This window comes from Pinus tabuliformis, chromosome 3_2 (assembly GCF_031772625.1).
Source record: "Pinus tabuliformis cultivar Carrire ecotype Pingquan chromosome 3_2, CPIR1, whole genome shotgun sequence".
Lineage (NCBI taxonomy): Eukaryota > Viridiplantae > Streptophyta > Pinopsida > Pinales > Pinaceae > Pinus > Pinus tabuliformis.
In genome coordinates this window covers 626036456-626055568 of record NC_142302.1, presented here as the reverse complement: position 1 = coordinate 626055568, position 19113 = coordinate 626036456, and the positions used below count along the sequence as shown (strand labels likewise).

The 19113-nt window shown below is 32.7% G+C and overlaps 1 protein-coding gene across 1 annotated transcript in view; it reads left to right on the top strand.

The window, feature by feature from the left end:
- The first annotated feature begins 2269 nt into the window (after window positions 1-2269).
- The window catches only part of LOC149182187 (ABC transporter A family member 2-like), a 74126-nt gene continuing 57282 nt past the window's right edge, over window positions 2270-19113 (top strand). Inside the window, exons 1-2 of the mRNA XM_089416794.1 lie at window positions 2270-2919; window positions 3220-3454. Of these exons, the coding sequence (XP_089272920.1) occupies window positions 2551-2919; window positions 3220-3454 (604 nt within the window). The 5' untranslated portion in view covers window positions 2270-2550. The remainder of the gene's footprint in view (window positions 2920-3219; window positions 3455-19113) is intronic.

Sequence of the window (19113 nt, the reverse complement as noted above, 5' to 3'; positions counted from 1 at the left end):
TATATATATATATATATATATATATATATATATATATATATATATATATAGGGTGATATATATATATATATATATATATATGGGAATCTCGGGAGAGATAGGCCACATTGGCTGTGTTGAGAGAGGTATATATATATATATATGCCTATCTCGCCTATATATATATATATATATATATATATATATATATATATATATAATTCGTGGCTCTCTTGACACAACCATTGTGGCCTATCTCTCCTAAGCTAAAACATGTGTGTGTGTGGGGGGTACTCTTGGAACTTAGATAGAGTCGAGTCTACCCCTCCTGAGCTTATCACATAAATACATATATTTCATCTATACATAGATGCCCTAGACACTTAAATATGGGTTATCCTTCCTAAGCTTATGCGCACACACATATATAATTTAGTTATATGGGAATGCCCACAACCATTATTACAAAGCATAAAACTACTTAGGAAGCCATAATTGATCTTCATAAGCATGATAGAGTTATAGGGAGCATCAAGCCTCCCACCCATGCATATTTATCATTCAAGAAATCACATGAATTTCATAATGAATTAGCAACACATGCCATATAACAACAATATAAACATCACAATGAAAATGTCATTCACATTAGCCTAAGAAAACACTTATTTTGTATTATAAATGAGAGTGACAACTAAGATAGAGACTCTAACTCTCCTCCCAACCTTAGACTGATTGCATTATAGCCTTTCTTGCAACCAATCAACCTCGAGTGAAGCTCAAAACAAGAGGATGAGTGCTCAAGAGAAAATAAACCAAACAACTAGCTATTACAGGGGATCTAGGGACCACAATGCCTCCATCCTAAACCAGGAATCCAGAGAAAACTGAATAATATCTTCCATGCTCATTGTGTGCACCCACAACCTAATCCCAACCTATGGAGTCTTCTCTTGTTCCCACGCTGCACCAAGGTGTTGTAACTTTCCATTGTGCTATCCCATTGCACTACGGTCTACAAGTCCTTGCCACCCCCTTTTTTCTAGTGTTGCCTCTCTCTTTGTTCTACACAATGCTCGTCCACCATTACCACATGTGTTGTATCATTTGAATGACCCTCAAATTTCTTTTCCAACATTTCCTTTCTAAACTTAAGAAATGTCTGTGCATCCTCCTTTGAGCACATCCTTGATTGCTTTCCTTCCAAAGATGCCTACACAATTTTTCTCTTTCCTCTTTATTCTCTTCCTTCGATTGTTGTTCCTCTTTGTTGTTTTTCTTACTCAAGAATAACCTCCCATGTCAGCATTGTCTCCTTTTTTAATGATCAAGTCTTTTTGCTTGTAGCATTGTCTCCTTTTTTAATGATCAAGTCTTTTTGCTTGTAGACTTGCCCAAGAAGAATATGGGCTCGTCTTTTCTGATTTTAGGGAAGTCCACACACTTCCTCTCCTTTTATAAATATGTAGTCAGCTCATTAAAAGCACACCACTTAGCCTATAACTCGTATTAAATAACCAATTTCTTCCAATTTTCTTTTAAACATTTTAATCCCTAAAAATAATATTTTTTAAAAGAAAATTAAATTTCAATATGTGGGCTTTTATATATATATATATATTTATATTTTATATTTTTTATTTGTGTCTAGACTCAGGTCAGGTTAGTTTTTATATTGAATTTAGGTTGGACTATTTTTTATATTGGATAAAAAAATATTAATTATTTATAATAAAATGTTTATTATTAAAATTGGGATTTTTTTTCCTCAAACTAGTTTTTATCTTTTTTTATGAGTTAAATATTTAAATATTCTTTACCTAACATTATAAAAATATTTATTTATATAGAAAAAAAAGAAAAAAATTATTTTAATGTCTATAAATTTAAAAATAATTGATGATAGTTTCTATTGGCTTTATAAATTAAATATTTAAATATTCTCTACACAATATTATAAAAATACTAACATTTACGGGGCTAAAACTAACCTATAAACAAATTGCTTCTTCATCTAATTAATATATAAAATACTTCACATTTTAAAAACAAAAATAAAAATTGTGAATATAGCTTTTACCGAAAATATTAAATCAAATAATTGAATAAAATAAATGCGAATATTATCTTTTATTATTCTTAATTAAAATTCATGAATTGGATGCCATTGAAAGGCATCGCATGCGCATGAAATAATAATCATCCATGTCATGTCCATGTGAAGATGAAGGTCATGGAGCATTGAATTTGTCTCGACAGCTCCGCTTCCTTCAATGGTAAGGAAGTGACGGGCAGCATCGCCAGCAGTTTCGAACCTTTGACCTCTGACCGAATATTGTGAACCTAAGCTCCATTCTCATTCTCATAGCGGTCTGGTTCGTACAGGCTCAAATCATTCTCAGACGTTATTGAAGCGCCACGTACCGGGATATCGGCCCCATTCCAGCCTTCAAAAGATAACGTGGAGTCTCCGTTAAGTGTATAAAAGCGCATTTCACAGATACTTTACCTGCCAGCCTGATTCTCTGCGGCGATTGCCAGATCAGTGCAAGCGCAGCTCAAAGGGAAACCATGGAGGACGCCAGGGGGTTTCGGCTTTTCGGTCAGCAATTCAGCGCTCTGATGAAGAAGAATTTTCTTCTGTCATGGCGGAACAAGCCCTCCATGTTCCTGCAACTCACAGCATCTTTATTTTTCGTCTTCTTAGTATTCTGCACTGAGAAGGCGATTGTCTCTGACTACAAGTTTATTACGTGGTTTGACAATATTTATGATCCCGAGTATAAGCTAGTGGGTGGAATTCCTCCATGCGAGGACGGATTTTACATTATTTCTCCTTGTTACGATTTTCTATGGAGCGGGAACTCCTCCTCTGTGATCACTCCCATAGTGCAAAATATTATGAAAAACAATCCCGGAAGAGTCATTCCTGCCTCCAAGGTATACGAATCATTTAAGAGATTCATCTTCTTAGAATTCAAGAAGTTCTGTTTTTTTCTTTTCTGGTCTGTGTGTATTCGCAGGTCAATTGATCTTTTTCCTTTTCAAGAAATTGATCTTATTACAGATTGCAGTTAATTTATTTTTTTCAAGAAATTGATCTTATTACAGATTGCAGTTAATTTTTTTTTTTGAGATTAATGTATGTGACAGTCAATTGATTTTTTTCTTTTTGAAGAAATTGATCTTCTTACAGATTATTTTTTCTTGAGATTAATGTATGTGTATCTGTTTTTGCAGGTGAAGGGATTTTCAACTTCAGCCGAGGTGGACAGTTGGCTTGAGGCAAATCCACTGCAATGCACTGGAGCTCTTCATTTCATTTTAGGGAATTCAAGTTCTATGTTGGGGTATGGGATCCAAACTAATTCTACTACTCTGCTGTGGCGGGGGCGTTACCAGGATCCCACTTTGAAGTTCCAGATTCCCCTTCAAGTCGCTGCAGAACGAGAGATTGCTCGATATTTATTGGGAGGTTAGTCTTCAATTTCTCATCTAGTTCAATTGGTTTGTTAAAACTTTGAGTTGTGTCAGTTATCATGCAAAAAGTTAATGTGTGAATATTGTTAAAGTTGTTTAATCTTTTGCAACTTTATTCCTGATTTTATGCAAAGTAAATGTGTCAAATTCAGTCAATTTAATCATAAAACACAGATAATAGATAAATAAACAAATATGTAATATTTGAAAAAAAACTAATAATATATTTTATCTATTTTATATATATATATATTTATGATTCTAATTTTGACCATATAAAATATATACCTTTAAGTTAGAAACTAAGTATTTTGATATCTAATATTATGGTGTATTATTTATTTATAAATATTAATTAATTTATTTTTACAATTTAATATTAAATCACAAATTATACTTAATTATATAATTTAGAGATATAACCAATGTAGTTGTGAAATAAATTGTTTATCAAAGTGCTCCAACTAAGATTCTTTAAAAATATTTATAAAAAAACTAATAATATATTTATTTATTTTTAAATTTTGACAAAAAGAGAGGTATGAAAGGCCCATGAGCACGTCGGCAATGTATAAATAAATAAATAAATGTTTAAATTATCGGCATGAACGCTCATTATCACGTCGGATTTTAATATAAATAAATAATAAGTTTTATTGGTCATGAGCGAAAACGTTGACATATATATATTTATATTTAAGTTTAGTCAATGAAATATATAACTAATCTAAATTTATCTGCAGGTTGGAGTTATCATTTATATGCGTATTACATTTTAACGAAAATTCATTTTTCCCAATTTTTAATATTTGTTAAAGATTTATATTATCATGTAATATTAGGTTAATAAAAATGCTAGAACATTTATATTATCCTATAATAAATATAATAATAAGTTAAATTTATTTTTATTTTTTACAAGAGAATAAAGCACATATAATTAATATAGAGATAGATTAAGATATGTTTAATGGAGATATATTTAGATATGATTAATGGATAAAGAAAGATAGATAATGTAAAAATTATTCACATTCCCTAAAAAATGAGAGAATGTATATGGAGTAGGAAAATAAAGCAAGAAAATTAACTAAAGACATACTATAATGAAGGGGAGTGACGTGACTTCATTCATGGATACATTATTCCAACTATTTAGATCTTCTAAATTAAGATTTTCTTTTGGTAACCAAGGGTCATTAATGCATTGTGGAAGTAAAATAAGTGAGAAATAAAAATAAGGATGATAAAACTAGACCTTAGTGTTCATCCAAGACATAAAACACACTGTGGAAAATATGCTCAAGTTTGCACAAGAGATGTGGAGAGGTCATGAGGTTTGAATAGTAGTATCAAGAGGCTTATTCGAGATGTGGTGTTTTTGTAGACCCACAGAAAGTCTCTCTAGAAAATCAACTTGCAACTCAATGCTGGATAGCTAGGGATTTCCAAACCATTGGCACAAGAGAGACAAGCTAGCTAAAAATTGTGTATGCACCAACCCTCATTGAAAAATGGTCTTATTAGATAGTTTGAGTTAGATTAGAGATACTTCTAATTAAGGCCACATGATCTTGGGGTGTGATCCTAACATAGTCAAATCTAGTAGAGTTTAGGCTTCTGTGATCCATATCAAGTTTACAAAGGATTTTTCGGCGAAGATCACATGAGACATCATTTGTCGACGCGTTTCGAACCAACCAGTGTGGTTCATCGTCAAGACAAGTTGAAGAAACAGATCCAGCTTAGCAGGTTAAATAGACAGAGCAAAGCCTCCAACGGCTAAAAAGACAATAGCTACTTTTGACTAGGTCCAGGGATCAAAAACCCTATTATTAACCTGAGGGGCTAGTCCATTAAATAAAATAATAATATGATAAAAAATATTAATAAATAATAAAAATAATTAAACAGTTATGTACGATTAGTACCTAAAAATAATTCCTAATAATAGTTAGTTAAAGATAAATAACAAAAATTATATCTAGGAAAATAAAAAATAAAAATAAAAAATAAAAAAAATCAAAAATCAAAATAAAATAAAATAAAATAATAAATAAATAAATAATAAATTAATTAATAAATAAATAATAAATTAATCTAGAGAGGGACCACTCCCTTAAAAATAATATTATGATAATAGTTAAATACCAATATTAATAAATAATTAAAATTATTAATAAAAAATTAATTTTTTTTATCAAAGCAATTAGGTCCCATCAGTAACTAAAAATAATTCAGAATTAAAATTCTATTCAATTATTAAATATAATTAAAATTATATAAAGTTATATTAAAATTAAAATATAATTAAAATTATATTTAAAATAATATTTATATTAAAATTATATTTTAGAATTAAAGTTATATTATCCTAGGGGACCAACCCCTTAAAAAAAAAAAAAAAATAATAATAATAATAATAATAATAATAATAATAATAAAAATTATAAGTTAAATTTAAAAAAAAATAAAATAATAATAATAATAAAATTTATAAGTTAAATGAAAATAAAAATAAAATAATATTAATAATAATAATAATAAAATAATTCAGAATAATAATAGATAATAAATACGTAAGTTAAAAAAAAAGGACTAGGACGAGAGTGTTGGGACCCAACACCGACTGATTTTCCAGCCATCATCTCTATTGAGATTACTCGGCCTCTTTTCAATCTCAAGCGCCTCCCTAAATTTTTGATGATGGAAGTGCGAAACCTTCGCAATAACACTAGCTTCCTCAATACAAACATGATGATTGGTTTTCTCGGCGTGCTCAGCTAAAGCGGAAGACTTAGTACACCTATGCTTGAGATCTGCTACATGCTCACTAATCCGCTGATTAATGTAGCAACCAGTTTCCCCAATGTAGGGGGTCCCACAGGAATAGGGGATCAAGTACACACCTTTCATATCTTTAGGGTCGATAGGATCCTTCGCTGATCTGAGGGACATGCGAATGGTGTTCAGGGGCCTAAAGGTCACAGGGACATCATGTGACCTGAGAATCCTACCAATCTTATCAGTAGTCCCCTGAACATACGGAAGAAGGACGCCAGGAACTCGCTCCTTAGGTTCACGATGAGACAGTGAATTCTTCGAAGCTTTAAGGAAAGCCCTCTGACCCAGGAATCTACTATAACCATTCTCAACAAAGACATCAAGGAGATGGGATTTCTCCTTCTCAAAACTCTCCTTATCCGAGATCCTTAGGGCCCGCGTAGCCAGGGTATTGAGAACACCCATCTTTTGAGCCGGGAAATGATGGGAACTGGCATGAAGATACTGCTCAGTATGCGTTTTCTTTCGAAAAACTTGGTGGCCGAGGGAACCATCACTATTCTTAGAAATAAGAATATCGAGGAACGAAAGGCAACCATCGACCTCCTGCTCCATGGTGAACTTAATGGCCGAGGATTGATTATTGAGATGATTGAAGAAGAGATCTAATTCCTCTTGGCCGTGAGGCCAGATAACATTGGTGTCATCCACATATATTCTCCAAAGCTTTGGCAGGAGCCTGGAAGAGTTTAGAGCCTTGGACTCAAAATCTTCCATGAAAAGATTAGCAACAACAGGGGAAAGGGGTGAGCCCATGGCAACCCCGCAGGTTTGCTCAAAGAACTCTCCCTCAAAACAGAAAAATGTAGAAGTGAGACAGATCTCCACTAACTTAGCAGTGTCAGGATCTGTTAGGCGGTTGATCACCTCCATGGCCTCACCAATAGGGATGCAAGTGAAGAGGGAAACAACATCAAAACTAACAAGAATGTCCCCAGGGTCGAGCTTAATGTCCTTGAGCTCCTTAATGTAGGAAGCAGAGTCCTTTATGAAGGACTCAATACGACCAACCAAGGGCTTAAGCTTTAACACAAGGAACTTAGCAAGGAGGTAGGTAGGGCCACCAATGGTGTTGACAATGGGCCTCAGGGGAGCCCCCTCCTTATGAATCTTGGGGAGACCATAGATTCTAGGCGTGATTGGGTTGCTTTCAATGAGTTTATGGTGTAGGGAACTCAATGAGTTAATGGATTTAATGGCAAGCGCCACCTTCCTAGCAACCTTCTTTAACAGATTCTTAGGAAGCTTTCTGTAGCTACCACTATTATTTTTAGGTACTAATCGTGCATAACTGTTTAATTATTTTTATTATTTATTAATATTTTTTATCATATTATTATTTTATTTAATGGACTAGCCCCCCCAGGTTAATAATAGGGTTTTTGATCCCTGGACCTAGTCAAAAGTAGCTATTGTCTTTTTAGCCGTTGGAGGCTTTGCTCTGTCTATTTAGCCTGCTAAGCTGGATCTGTTTCTTCAACTTGTCCTAACGATGAACCACACTGGTTGGTTCGAAACGCGTCGACAAATGATGTCTCATGTGATCTTCGCCGAAAAATCCTTTGTAAATAGTCAAATCTCTTTTTAAAAATAAAGGAGTGAAGTGATTGGAGAAAGCCAATGCCTTCAAAACCAAGTAGCATCATCAACTAGTATAATCTTTAAGAATGATGATATTTTCATGTCGAATAAACATGGTGGAGGGAAAATCAAGTAGAAGAGAGTCGTGAGTACTTCCTGGTCTCAAAATATATGTTTACAAACTCCTTCAAAACAAACTCATTCATTGTTGATGGAGTTGGGTTGGATCATTACCTTCTCACCGTCCACTACTATCTCCAGCACATACAAAAAACACCTCTCCTTATTTTGAAAAAAAAATGGCTTTCTTATTTGGAATTTAAAGGCAATTTAAAGGACTAGTAGGAAGATATAGGAAGCCTCAGATGCTCCAAAATGTTTTTGTTGTAGAAAAAAATAGGTTTATAAAAAACAAAATGAAGGAATGGGACAAGACCTCTGAAAACATTTCTACCTAAAGAGAGAAGACTATAAGCCAAAATCATCTAAATGCAAGAGGAAATCATGGAAAAGGGCATGGATAAGGTGTTTTATGATCAATAAAGGCAACCCTCAAGTAATTTGTATTTATGACAAAGAAGAGAACAAAAAATTTAAAATCATATATCAAGGGTCCAATCACAAATATATAGTCATAAAAACATAGTTTTTCCATCGATCCACCTAAGAAATTGAAATCCTTATAGAATCCTTCTTCTTTCTTCCTCCCAATATATCGTTTTCGAGAGGCACCAAGACACTCTGAATGAACTATCAATTTTTTTCAAGGCTATATGATAGAGATAGAAGTGAATAGGCAGGACACCATGAACTCAATAACCAATAATATTCCTAGTTTAATATTAGTTGATATGAGTGATACCCTATTAAGGTAGTTTCGAAAGAGGAAGTTAGGCATGTGATCATGGAAATGGAAATTGGTTAATGTTGAAGGCTTAATGGATTCATAGCAAAGTCCAATCACAAACTTTGGGACTTTGTTGGTGAGGATAGGTGGGAAGTAGTGGATGAGCTCTTGAGGTCTAACTTGGTTTTCATGTTGTAATGTCACTTTCCTCACCCTCATCCTAAAATAATAGAATGTAAGGGATATTAATAAATTTAGGCATATAGCCCTTTATAATTATTCTTACAAGATTATTTTAAGGAAAATAAAAATTATTTAATCCCCATCATGAATATGAAGATTAATTCAAAGGAACAACGAGATTTCCTTGAAGGAAGCTAGATCTTGAATGGAATTCTAGTTGCTCAATAGGATATCCACTCAATGTAAATCAACAAGAGGCCAAGGATTGTGATAAAACTTGTTTTTGCAAAAGCTTATGATAGGATGAACTAAGAGTTTATCAATATGATGCTATCAACTTTTGACTCATCCTAGTTAATTGGTTCCATAACTTGATAAAGTTAGCTTTCTTCCTGATATGGTGAATGGTAACTCTTCATAGTCTTTTGTTTCAAGTAAGGGTATTAGGCAAGACAACCCTCTCCCTTTTCTTATTCATTTTAAAGTTTGAATGCCACAACATGTCCCTTGCAAAAGCTAAAATCCTTATCTTTGTTAATGGGATTCATAAATCTTCTAAGATAGACCCCCTTTCACATCTCTAATTTTTTAATAACACTATGCTCATTAGAGAAGCTTTACGGCACAAAGTGAAATATTTTATAGATGGGTTTGACATTTTTTAGCCTTATTAGGTTATTGAATCAATGAGGGTAAATCCAAGATCTTTTTTTCCATTATCAAGATATAATTCAAAGGATTATCTATAGAGTTCTTGGCTTTCTTAGTGGGTCCCTTCTAGCTATCTACACAAGAGTTCATGTGACTTAAATATTTGTAAGAAATCTTTCGAGGCTCTCCTTAGTAAGATAAGGAAAACCTAAATAGTTGGACTTTCAAGTAGTTATCACTAGCTAGTCAATACAATTAGTCAAATTGGTTGTAAAAGTTATTGTCTTTACCATTTGTCAACTTCAGTTGTGCCTTTGAAGGTCCTTAAAGTAATATAACAACACCAAAGAGACGCCAAGTCGTGGGAGGGGGTGCACTCATTTGGAGATAAATGATTGTTGTTTGTTTTGAAAGAAATATATTATTTGATATGAGCAAAGATGCAAAGAATCAAAACACTAGAACAAAGAAGCCAAAAATGGCCAAATAAGTACATATTCATTTTGTTCTCTTTGAGTGTGTATTTATAGGTAGAACAACACAAAGAGAAGAGCTTTGCTCTTAGTAAAATTTCACTGGATTAAATGCTAACTAGCATAACATTATGTTCATAAGATACTAACAAACTACAAGTCAACTAGCCATTAGCAATGAATAATTCACTATAAAATACCATACTTCTCTTACTTTCCCAAGAGGTTTTATGGGGTGTATTAGTTGTTTTGTATTTAATGAGAATGTGTCCCCACATTCCTCCCTCGTTAAGAAATGATATTACATGTGTTTAATGTTAACTTTGGGTTTGCAAATGAATAAAAGAGAACATGTCTACAATAACCCATTGATAGACAAAAAAGCATGATAGAAATGAGAGAGAATATATAATGAACTTGAGAATTTAGTGATTGAAGTTATTAGAACATTTTTTTATACTTAAAGACCTATTTGGTAGACTTTCATTCTATTGCAATAAACAAATAAAGAGTCACCATGCTATACCTTTCTATGCCAAGTATGAGAATACCTGTGTAGGTTCATGAACATTCATAATCCATGAGAAAATGTGTGATAACATAGACAATGTTGTTTGTAGCTTTAATGGAAAGTGATTGGAATGTAATTACTAATTCCCACATATGATCCCCTATAGTTAAAAATAGGGTTTCTGTAATTACTAGCATGTATGGTAGTAGGAATCTGCAATCCTAGAAGCTTTGTGGCTCCATGTGCATTTGAAAGTACTTTAGGGTGTGATACAACTCTCCTAGGCATGAAGAGGGTGTCATTTCCCATTGTATATATCACAACAATGACAAGATCTTACTAGGTGGGTAGAACCCAAAATAATACTGGAGAGATGCCCTCTCGAAGCTCATTAGCATTCATAGTCAACATGGCACGTAGTGACACATCTTTAGATGATGAATGGAGATACTATGAGTGCTAATGAATACCTTTTGACAAGTGGAAAATAATGTATATTATGGGTATTGTGGTGTTTAAAGGAAATGCATATTGCATTGCCAAAAATACTAGAATAACTATGAAATAGCTAACTCTTATCTATATCCAAAAACTGTTAGGATTGCACATATGGGTGAAAAATAGGGGTGCATTTGATTACAATTAATGAGATCATCCCTTTAGTGAACTTGTTGTATGCCCAATATTTTTAATACAATTAATTAAACATGTGTGTCCACTATAGAGAAGTCACTCATTTTTGTGGGACCATGCATCATTTTCCAAAGCTCAATTAGATCAAATGTTTCATCAAGATATCATAAGTGGATATTGTGGAAAGGCTCTCACAACTTTACATAATCATTAGGTTTAGCATTGATGGAAATTGGTTGCATTATAGAGTTGGTTAATGCTCTTGAAATGGTTGTTAAAATAAAATCCACTTATGTTGCATCACTAAATCTAGATAAAGCGGTTGAGGATATATCAAAATTATTTCCCCCATCTACACCGTGATGTTCAACTTTAAGTAGGACTATAGAAAAAATTTGCCTTCATGTTTCAATGTACAAGAAGGTATAATGCATAAGTGGGTACAATAACATTTATCCCAGATAAGGAGTAAAATAAAAGTTAGGAACCTCAACTGTCAACAATATGGTGGATCCATATTCATTGGAAGTCACTACAATGCACAATATTATGCACTTTCGCACTAATAGTAGAAACAATGTCAATTACAGGAGACCAAGATTGCAAGCAAACTAAATAATCACTTGCATCATCTAGGTTCAAATGAATAACTTCTAGGGTGAGGTTCCCCTTGGTTGTTAATTCATGAGATAACGGAGTAGCATTACCAACTATATAAGGAAAAACCACTACATCTTGGCATGTAACATCACTTGGCACGAATGATAAAACTGGATTTGCAAATAAGTCATCATCAAAAGTAAGAACCATTTGGCAAGTCTCCTTCCCATGACATCTCTCATTAGGACTAGTCTATGATCCTAAATAAAAAATGTGTCCATATAAGAGGGTGTTTACAATGGAGTGGAAGTTCTTTGTACTAATGGAAGAGAGAGAAAGTGTACAATATAAGCTAGAATGGGTGTAATGGGAGGTGAAAATGGTGCAAACTAGGTTCATGATCTAGAAAACCTTTCCACAAACATTAGGAATGATTGTTATCTTTCTTCAAGAGAATGGAATTGCTAATTTAAAGGCTAAAGTTATGTAATTGGGATGGTATGGATTAATATTTTAAAACTCAGACTCAGACTCATAATTGGCTGAGGGTCAACTCAAACTCAGAATTGACTCGGACGAGTTGATTCCAATGAATCGGTCTTTCTAAAAAAGTACATTAAATATTTAATTTTAACAAAAAAAACATATTTTTAAGATTTTCATTTATGTTTCCAAACTCGAAGCAATAGATTAATAGAAAGAAGACAACATATGATCAAAGTATGCTCATGAATATGTCTCTTATATCAAAATGGCACTCATTGCACTTTCCAATACATGTAATATATGGAAATCAGAATAAAAACATATAACCAAAGAGGCTCTAAATGGCCTTTACAACAAAAAAATATGACTACATGACTACAAGTCACTAATACATAATATTGTCTCATCAATCAACTTGATCAATCATCAATAATCAATTATCACTACTCCTAGACATGGTAACATCATCTAGATTAGACTCTGAATTGGAGTCAGACATGGAAGAAGTGTCTGTAGTTGGAGGCCTTGGGGATGGTACTAGTGGGCCTACATCTAAATGATTAGTCCCTAACGCATCCAAGTCCATATCAACATAAAGATCAATATCCTTGCCAGGGTCAAACTCTGTTGGTTGAATCTCCACTACCCAATTTGAGGTCTGGTTCAAGTCAGATTCAGTCGTTTGGACTAGTCTAGTACCAAATCGACCAAGTTGGGGGCCAAATTGGCTGATTTGGTACTGGACCGGTCCCTGATTCGAGTTAAGTGCCTAGTCGAACTGGAAGGGGGTTTCGATTGGTTGAACCAACCAAGTCTGAGTTGAACCGACCTAGTTTAAAAACAAAGGTTTGGATAGCTATCTTAGGGGACTATGATGTTAGATTTGGATGCTTCCACCAATTGAGTGATGATGATAATTTTTTTGGGATATTGATCTTGTGGTTGATTCATTTGGTGGAGGGGAAATGGAGAGATGGGAGGAAGAGGGATAAATCACAAAAAAAATGAGGTATATGGATGCAAATCATGTTGGTTGTGGAACATAAAGGAGGGTTGTATAACAAGAAAGTGTGAGGTATGAAGGGTGGTGATGGGGAATAATGACGTAGCATCAATTCTAATTCCCAATATATTGTGCATCCCATTGAATATTTATTCCCAAAGTAAAAAATAAATTACAAGATTGAAAGAAAAATAACCATAACTATGAAGTCAAAATTTCGAAATACCTATGGAGCCAAAAATAACCATTATTAATCTTATAAATTATATGCCTCTGCTAATTACCCTTATGGTCCTCACACTAATAGAACCTATGGTCCAAGGAGCGACATGTGTGGATATCATATATGCTCCTAATCGCAAACATAAACTAGATTTTGAATAGGGACTTGTAATCACAACTTTATAAGAAACAATTCGATAATCCTATTGGTTCTTATAAAGTTTATTTTGGTTGTACATTTTTCTTAGGAGGCCCATTTTAGACCTCAAAATTCCCCTAATGAGCAATTTGTAATGTACTTAGCCAACAAACATTTTAGAGCATGAACTATAATATTTAGAGAAAATATAAATGCAAAAGAAGCAAACACGAGAGATAATGAGAATACATTTATAGAATGAAACCCTTGTATTGAAACTTCAGAAAGCGATCAAGGTTCATAGGCCTATTAAAGGGGGAACCTCTTATGAGTAGAGCTCCAATACAATAACAATACTTATTAAAACATTACACCTCCTTTTAGCTCTATAAATAGTTTCTCATTAGAAAACTATAACTACTTTTCGTCCCACCATTAATGTGTATCGAACACCTAGTAGGCCTTGTTTACTAGAGACAATATTTTTACATTGAGTAAATACACACTACTACCTAATAACCCTTATTTAAAGAAGATGGCCTTTTACATTAAGTGACTAAATCTAGACTAGGTGGGTTATGGTGGGGTACCAAATAATTTGGGAAGGCTAACCAAATTCCACTAAACAAACACAATGGAAGACATTGTAGCAACCTTTGAGCAATTGGAAATCTACATAGAGAGCATGATCGAATCCTTTTCCAAATAAAGTTTAATTATTGATATGTAAGAGGAGATTAGAGGATAGGCCTTGATGGCTCTACTAGCTACTTAGTTTTGGGATTCTGAATGAGTTCACAAAGGATAGGTGTTGATTAATGCATAGACCAAAATATCCCCTTTTATACCCTTCTCATGCGCCTTATGTACACCATCCCCCTCCCCACTCAACCCTTGTATATCTACAAGGTGACTCAGTAAGGAACAATTAAATGTTAATGCCTTAATATTTTTTATATCTGTGATGAGATTTATTTCAAAAAGAATAAATTTAATGAACTAAAACTATTTTAGATTTGTGTCCCAACTAGACCACCATAAGAGAATTTATGAGGACACTACCCCAAAACTAGAATTAGTGGATCATACAACTCATGCTTAGGAAGAACCCACTCGAAAACCATCTTAGGAAGAACCCCAAATTTTCCTCCATGCTTTAATAATAATTTATACTCCCTAGGCCTTGAACTTGATTGACTACATAGTGAAAAAACCCCACAATTTTATTCATCATTGAGGGAAGAACAAATTCATTTTTATATACATGCAGTACTCAATTTTTATTTTGTTATAGCCAATGGTAATATGATGAATGTGGAGGCAAGTGTAAGAATGTGAAACTTCAAATGGGGGACTATTAGATCAAATCCCATATCTTTTCTATTGAAATGGGTAGTTATGTTGTGGTGATAGGAGAATAATTGTTATATAAATTGAATGTGGTTACCATGGATTTGAAGGCATTATATGTGATCTTCTCCAGGGAGAACCATAGGCATATGCAAAAGAGACTCAGGTCTGGATCCTCTTAAATTACTGCTGCTTTCTAGATGGAAAAGCTATTGAAGAAAAGCCACAATTGCATCATTTCCTACTTCAAAGTTATCCAAGTATTGGGTAGTCCAGTAGGAGATTCACCCTAATTTATAGTTGATATTCAATAAGCATCAACATGCATTTGTAATATCATATGGCTTACCCACCTCACAGTGTGAACATGATCATGGTATTCCATTTATTCTAGGTATTTAACCATTCAATGTGCTTCTTTAAAAGCACATTTTTGCACAAAAGAATGAAGTTGAGAACATTATCCAGGAATTATTAGAGGTTGATGTGATTTGTCCTAGTACTATCCCTTACTCATCCCCAGTGATTATGATATTTGAGAAAGAAGGAAAATTGGAACATGTGTCCTCACTTCCATGTTCATAATAAGTCAATCATCAAAGATAATTTTCCATCTTAGCTATTTATGATTTGTTCTATGAGCTTCATGGTGCCAATACTTTCACTAAACTAGACTTTTGATCAAGATACCACTAGATTAGGATGAAGGAGGTGGAGATTCCTAAGATGGAATTCTACATAAGTGAGGGACATTATGATTTTTTAATGATTCCTTTTAGTCTTTGTAATGCCTCATTTACCTTTCAAATCCTCATGAACAAACTCTTCAAGCCCTTCATGCACAACTTTGTATTGGTATTCTTTGATGATATATAGAAAAACATGGGAAGCATATGTGCAACATGTTGATAAAGAACTCCAACTACTACAAGATAACCATTTGTTTCTAAAACATTCCAATTGTACTTTTGGCACTTTTGAAGTGGAATACTTAGGCCACAAATTCAATCAAGATGCAATGTGAGTCCTAAGAAAATTGAAGCTTTGCAAGATTGGTGATGCCCTAAGGCATTGAGAAACTTACATGGCTTCTCAAGGTTCATGGGATACTAGGAAGTTTGAGAAGAATTATGGGTGAATCATAGCTCCCTTCACCCTTCTCGTAAAAAGGAAACACTTTTTATGGAAATATGACATAGAGAAGGCATTTTTAGCATTCAAGGAACCAATATGTGTACTATGCTCATTTTATCAATGTTTGATTTCACTAAGATTTTGTCTTGGAGTTTGATGCCTCAGAGATAGGTCTTCTAATAATGTTGATGCAAGAAGGACATCCATTGGCATTCAACAATAAATAATTATGTGGCATAAAATTGGGAAAACAACCTATGAGAAAGGCATGATGGGCATCCTCCATTCCATCAACATTTAGTGTCCATATCCCATTTGGAAATATTTCCAAATCAAGATGGACTATCATAGATTGAAGTATTTTTTGGAATAGTGGTTGCCATCCCTAGAGTAGCACAAGTGATCACTAAGATTCTTAGTTATGGTTTTGAAATCATATCCAAGAAGGGAAAAGAGAATGTGACGGTTGAAACTTCGTCTTACAAAATACAAAGAGGGAATATATATCTTTTTGTTATCCTTACTAACAACAACGTGGCTTGTCAATGCCCAGATTGAATGGTTTAATAATAGCATAATGGTTCAACTCTTTGAGAGACTTCAAAAAGACCCAAATCCCTAAGGACTATACTTTGCAATAAGATACAATGAGATGTAAAGGACATTTTAATGGTGTCAGATTCTGCTTTAAACTAAATTATGGATCCACAAGGGTTATGTGGGAGAGGGGGATATTGTAGGTGATAAAGGGTGGAATGGGTAAGGTATAAAAGGAAACCTTTTGGTTTATGAATTAGGCACAACCTATACTTTGTGAACCCATATAGAAGCCCCAAACTAAGTAGTTAGAAGATCCATTAAGAACTATCCTCTAATCTCCTCTTTCAGATCAATAGTTAAACTTTATTTGAAAAATTAGTCAATTGTTTTCTTTATACAGATTGCTAATTTCTCAAAGGTTGTTACAAAATCTTCCATTGCGTTTTTTTTTGTGTTATTTGGTCAACCTTCTCAAATAATGAGTATTCATTACAAAACGGGCATATATGCTTTTACCAAACTAGGTCCAAACAATGTAAACATAGTTACTATTTGACAAGAACCCTAAGAGATCTTGTTGTTTTAGAGGTCACATTTACTTGTTACTTTTACCTTCATTTCAAAAAGTGAAGCTATCAATAACACCCTTCTTTTTTTTAGGGTTGAAATTATCGTCTTTTGCAACCATAGCCTTAACAACTTTGTAAATTTGTAGACAAAAACCTTAAATCCAACCCTCAAATCAAAAAGTGGTGGTAATATGAACATCATTTTTTATTTTTGAAGTTAAAGCTACAACTTCTTTGAGTTCTCTAGACTTGAAAACTAGTACCATTGTAATCAAAATTTTAAAGTAAACCTAGAATTGAAAAATGGTGTTCTTAGTAGACCTCATTTTTGTAAGTAGGATAAGATTGCAACATTTTTGAAACCACAACTTTAACAATTAGCATTGTTACAACCGAAATATTAAAACCAATGCCTAAATTAAAAAAAGTCACTACTAATAAAATCCTATTATTTTTTTAAACTTAAAATTACAACATTTTAGAAATTATCGTTTGAAAACCCAATATTGTTACAAACAAAAATACAAATAAATAAATAAATATATATATATATATTATAATTTTATTTTATATTAAAAATTTAAATTAAAAATACAATATAAACAACCTAACTATCCAAAAAATCAATTTATTTAAAGAGGAAAAATATAATAATACTTATAAATAATATATATGAAAACAATTAAAATTTAAAATTATATATATTGATTCCCAAAAATACTTTTAGGAAGAAAAAAATTAAAAATTAAACGATTGTTGTAAAGGTGGAGTTGGAATGTGGCAATCCTTCTCACCATTCCCATAAACAAATTTTTATTTATTTATTTTTTATTTTTATTTATTAAAGTATCACAGTTTCCCTTAAAAAAAAAATAAAAAATTGAACTACTTTAAAAGTGGAGTTGGGGTGGGCCAATCGTTCCCACCATCCCCAAAATAAAATAAAATTAAATTGAGGTATCACACTTTCTCAAAATTATTTTTTTAAATATTTATTTATTTAATATATAATTATTAATTTTTTAGGTTTATAAGAATATCTTATATGTTTTTAAAAAATCTGTTTAACATATATATTTTCCAAATTTTTGTTTAACATGTATTTTTCAAATTAAATTTCATTATTGCTGATGTTTGTTTTTAATTGGGTAGATTATTTTTTTTGTCTTGTTATTTTTTATTTTCTCATCTTTAAAGGAGGGTTTTCTTGATCTTTTTGTTTTTTAATAAAAGTAAAAACAGTTTGTGCATTTGTTTGTTTTAAACATATATATATTATGTTTTTTTATTGTGTATTTTTAAATGTTGTTTTTTTAATAATAAGTAAATTTTATATTAAATTTGTGTTTGGTCGTAACAAAATACTTTAGACGTTTTATATTGTAATTTAAGAAGTAAGTTTTTCAGGGAAAGACAAAAGAGAAGCAGGTTTTTTAAGGAAAGGCAAAAGAGAAAACCTAAATTTTCAACAAGCATACTATCATTGTCATACATTTTTCTAATTAGACAACAAGATAAACACAAAAAAATTGACCAAATAAAAACACAAATTTGTAGAATGATGTCATGAGCTAGGGGGGCTCTATCAACATTTAATCAAAATAACCGACAAGGGAACTACTCGTGATGCGATAATTATCATCTGCATTCCTCTTGAATTGTAGGTCGACTAATTTTTTGTGGAGGGCATCAATATTGTCTCCCTGGTGGTTCACTTGAGTTTGAAGTCGTTGCATTTGCTCAATTAGGAGCATAATCGAATTGGATTGTTGGGGAATCTGCCTTTGGAGGTCACTAATTTCAACATGGAAATTTACAAGGGGATTCGAGTGAGGTTGCAAGTATTGTTACAATTTGATTTCGTTGGATTGAACCCGTTGCTCTCCAT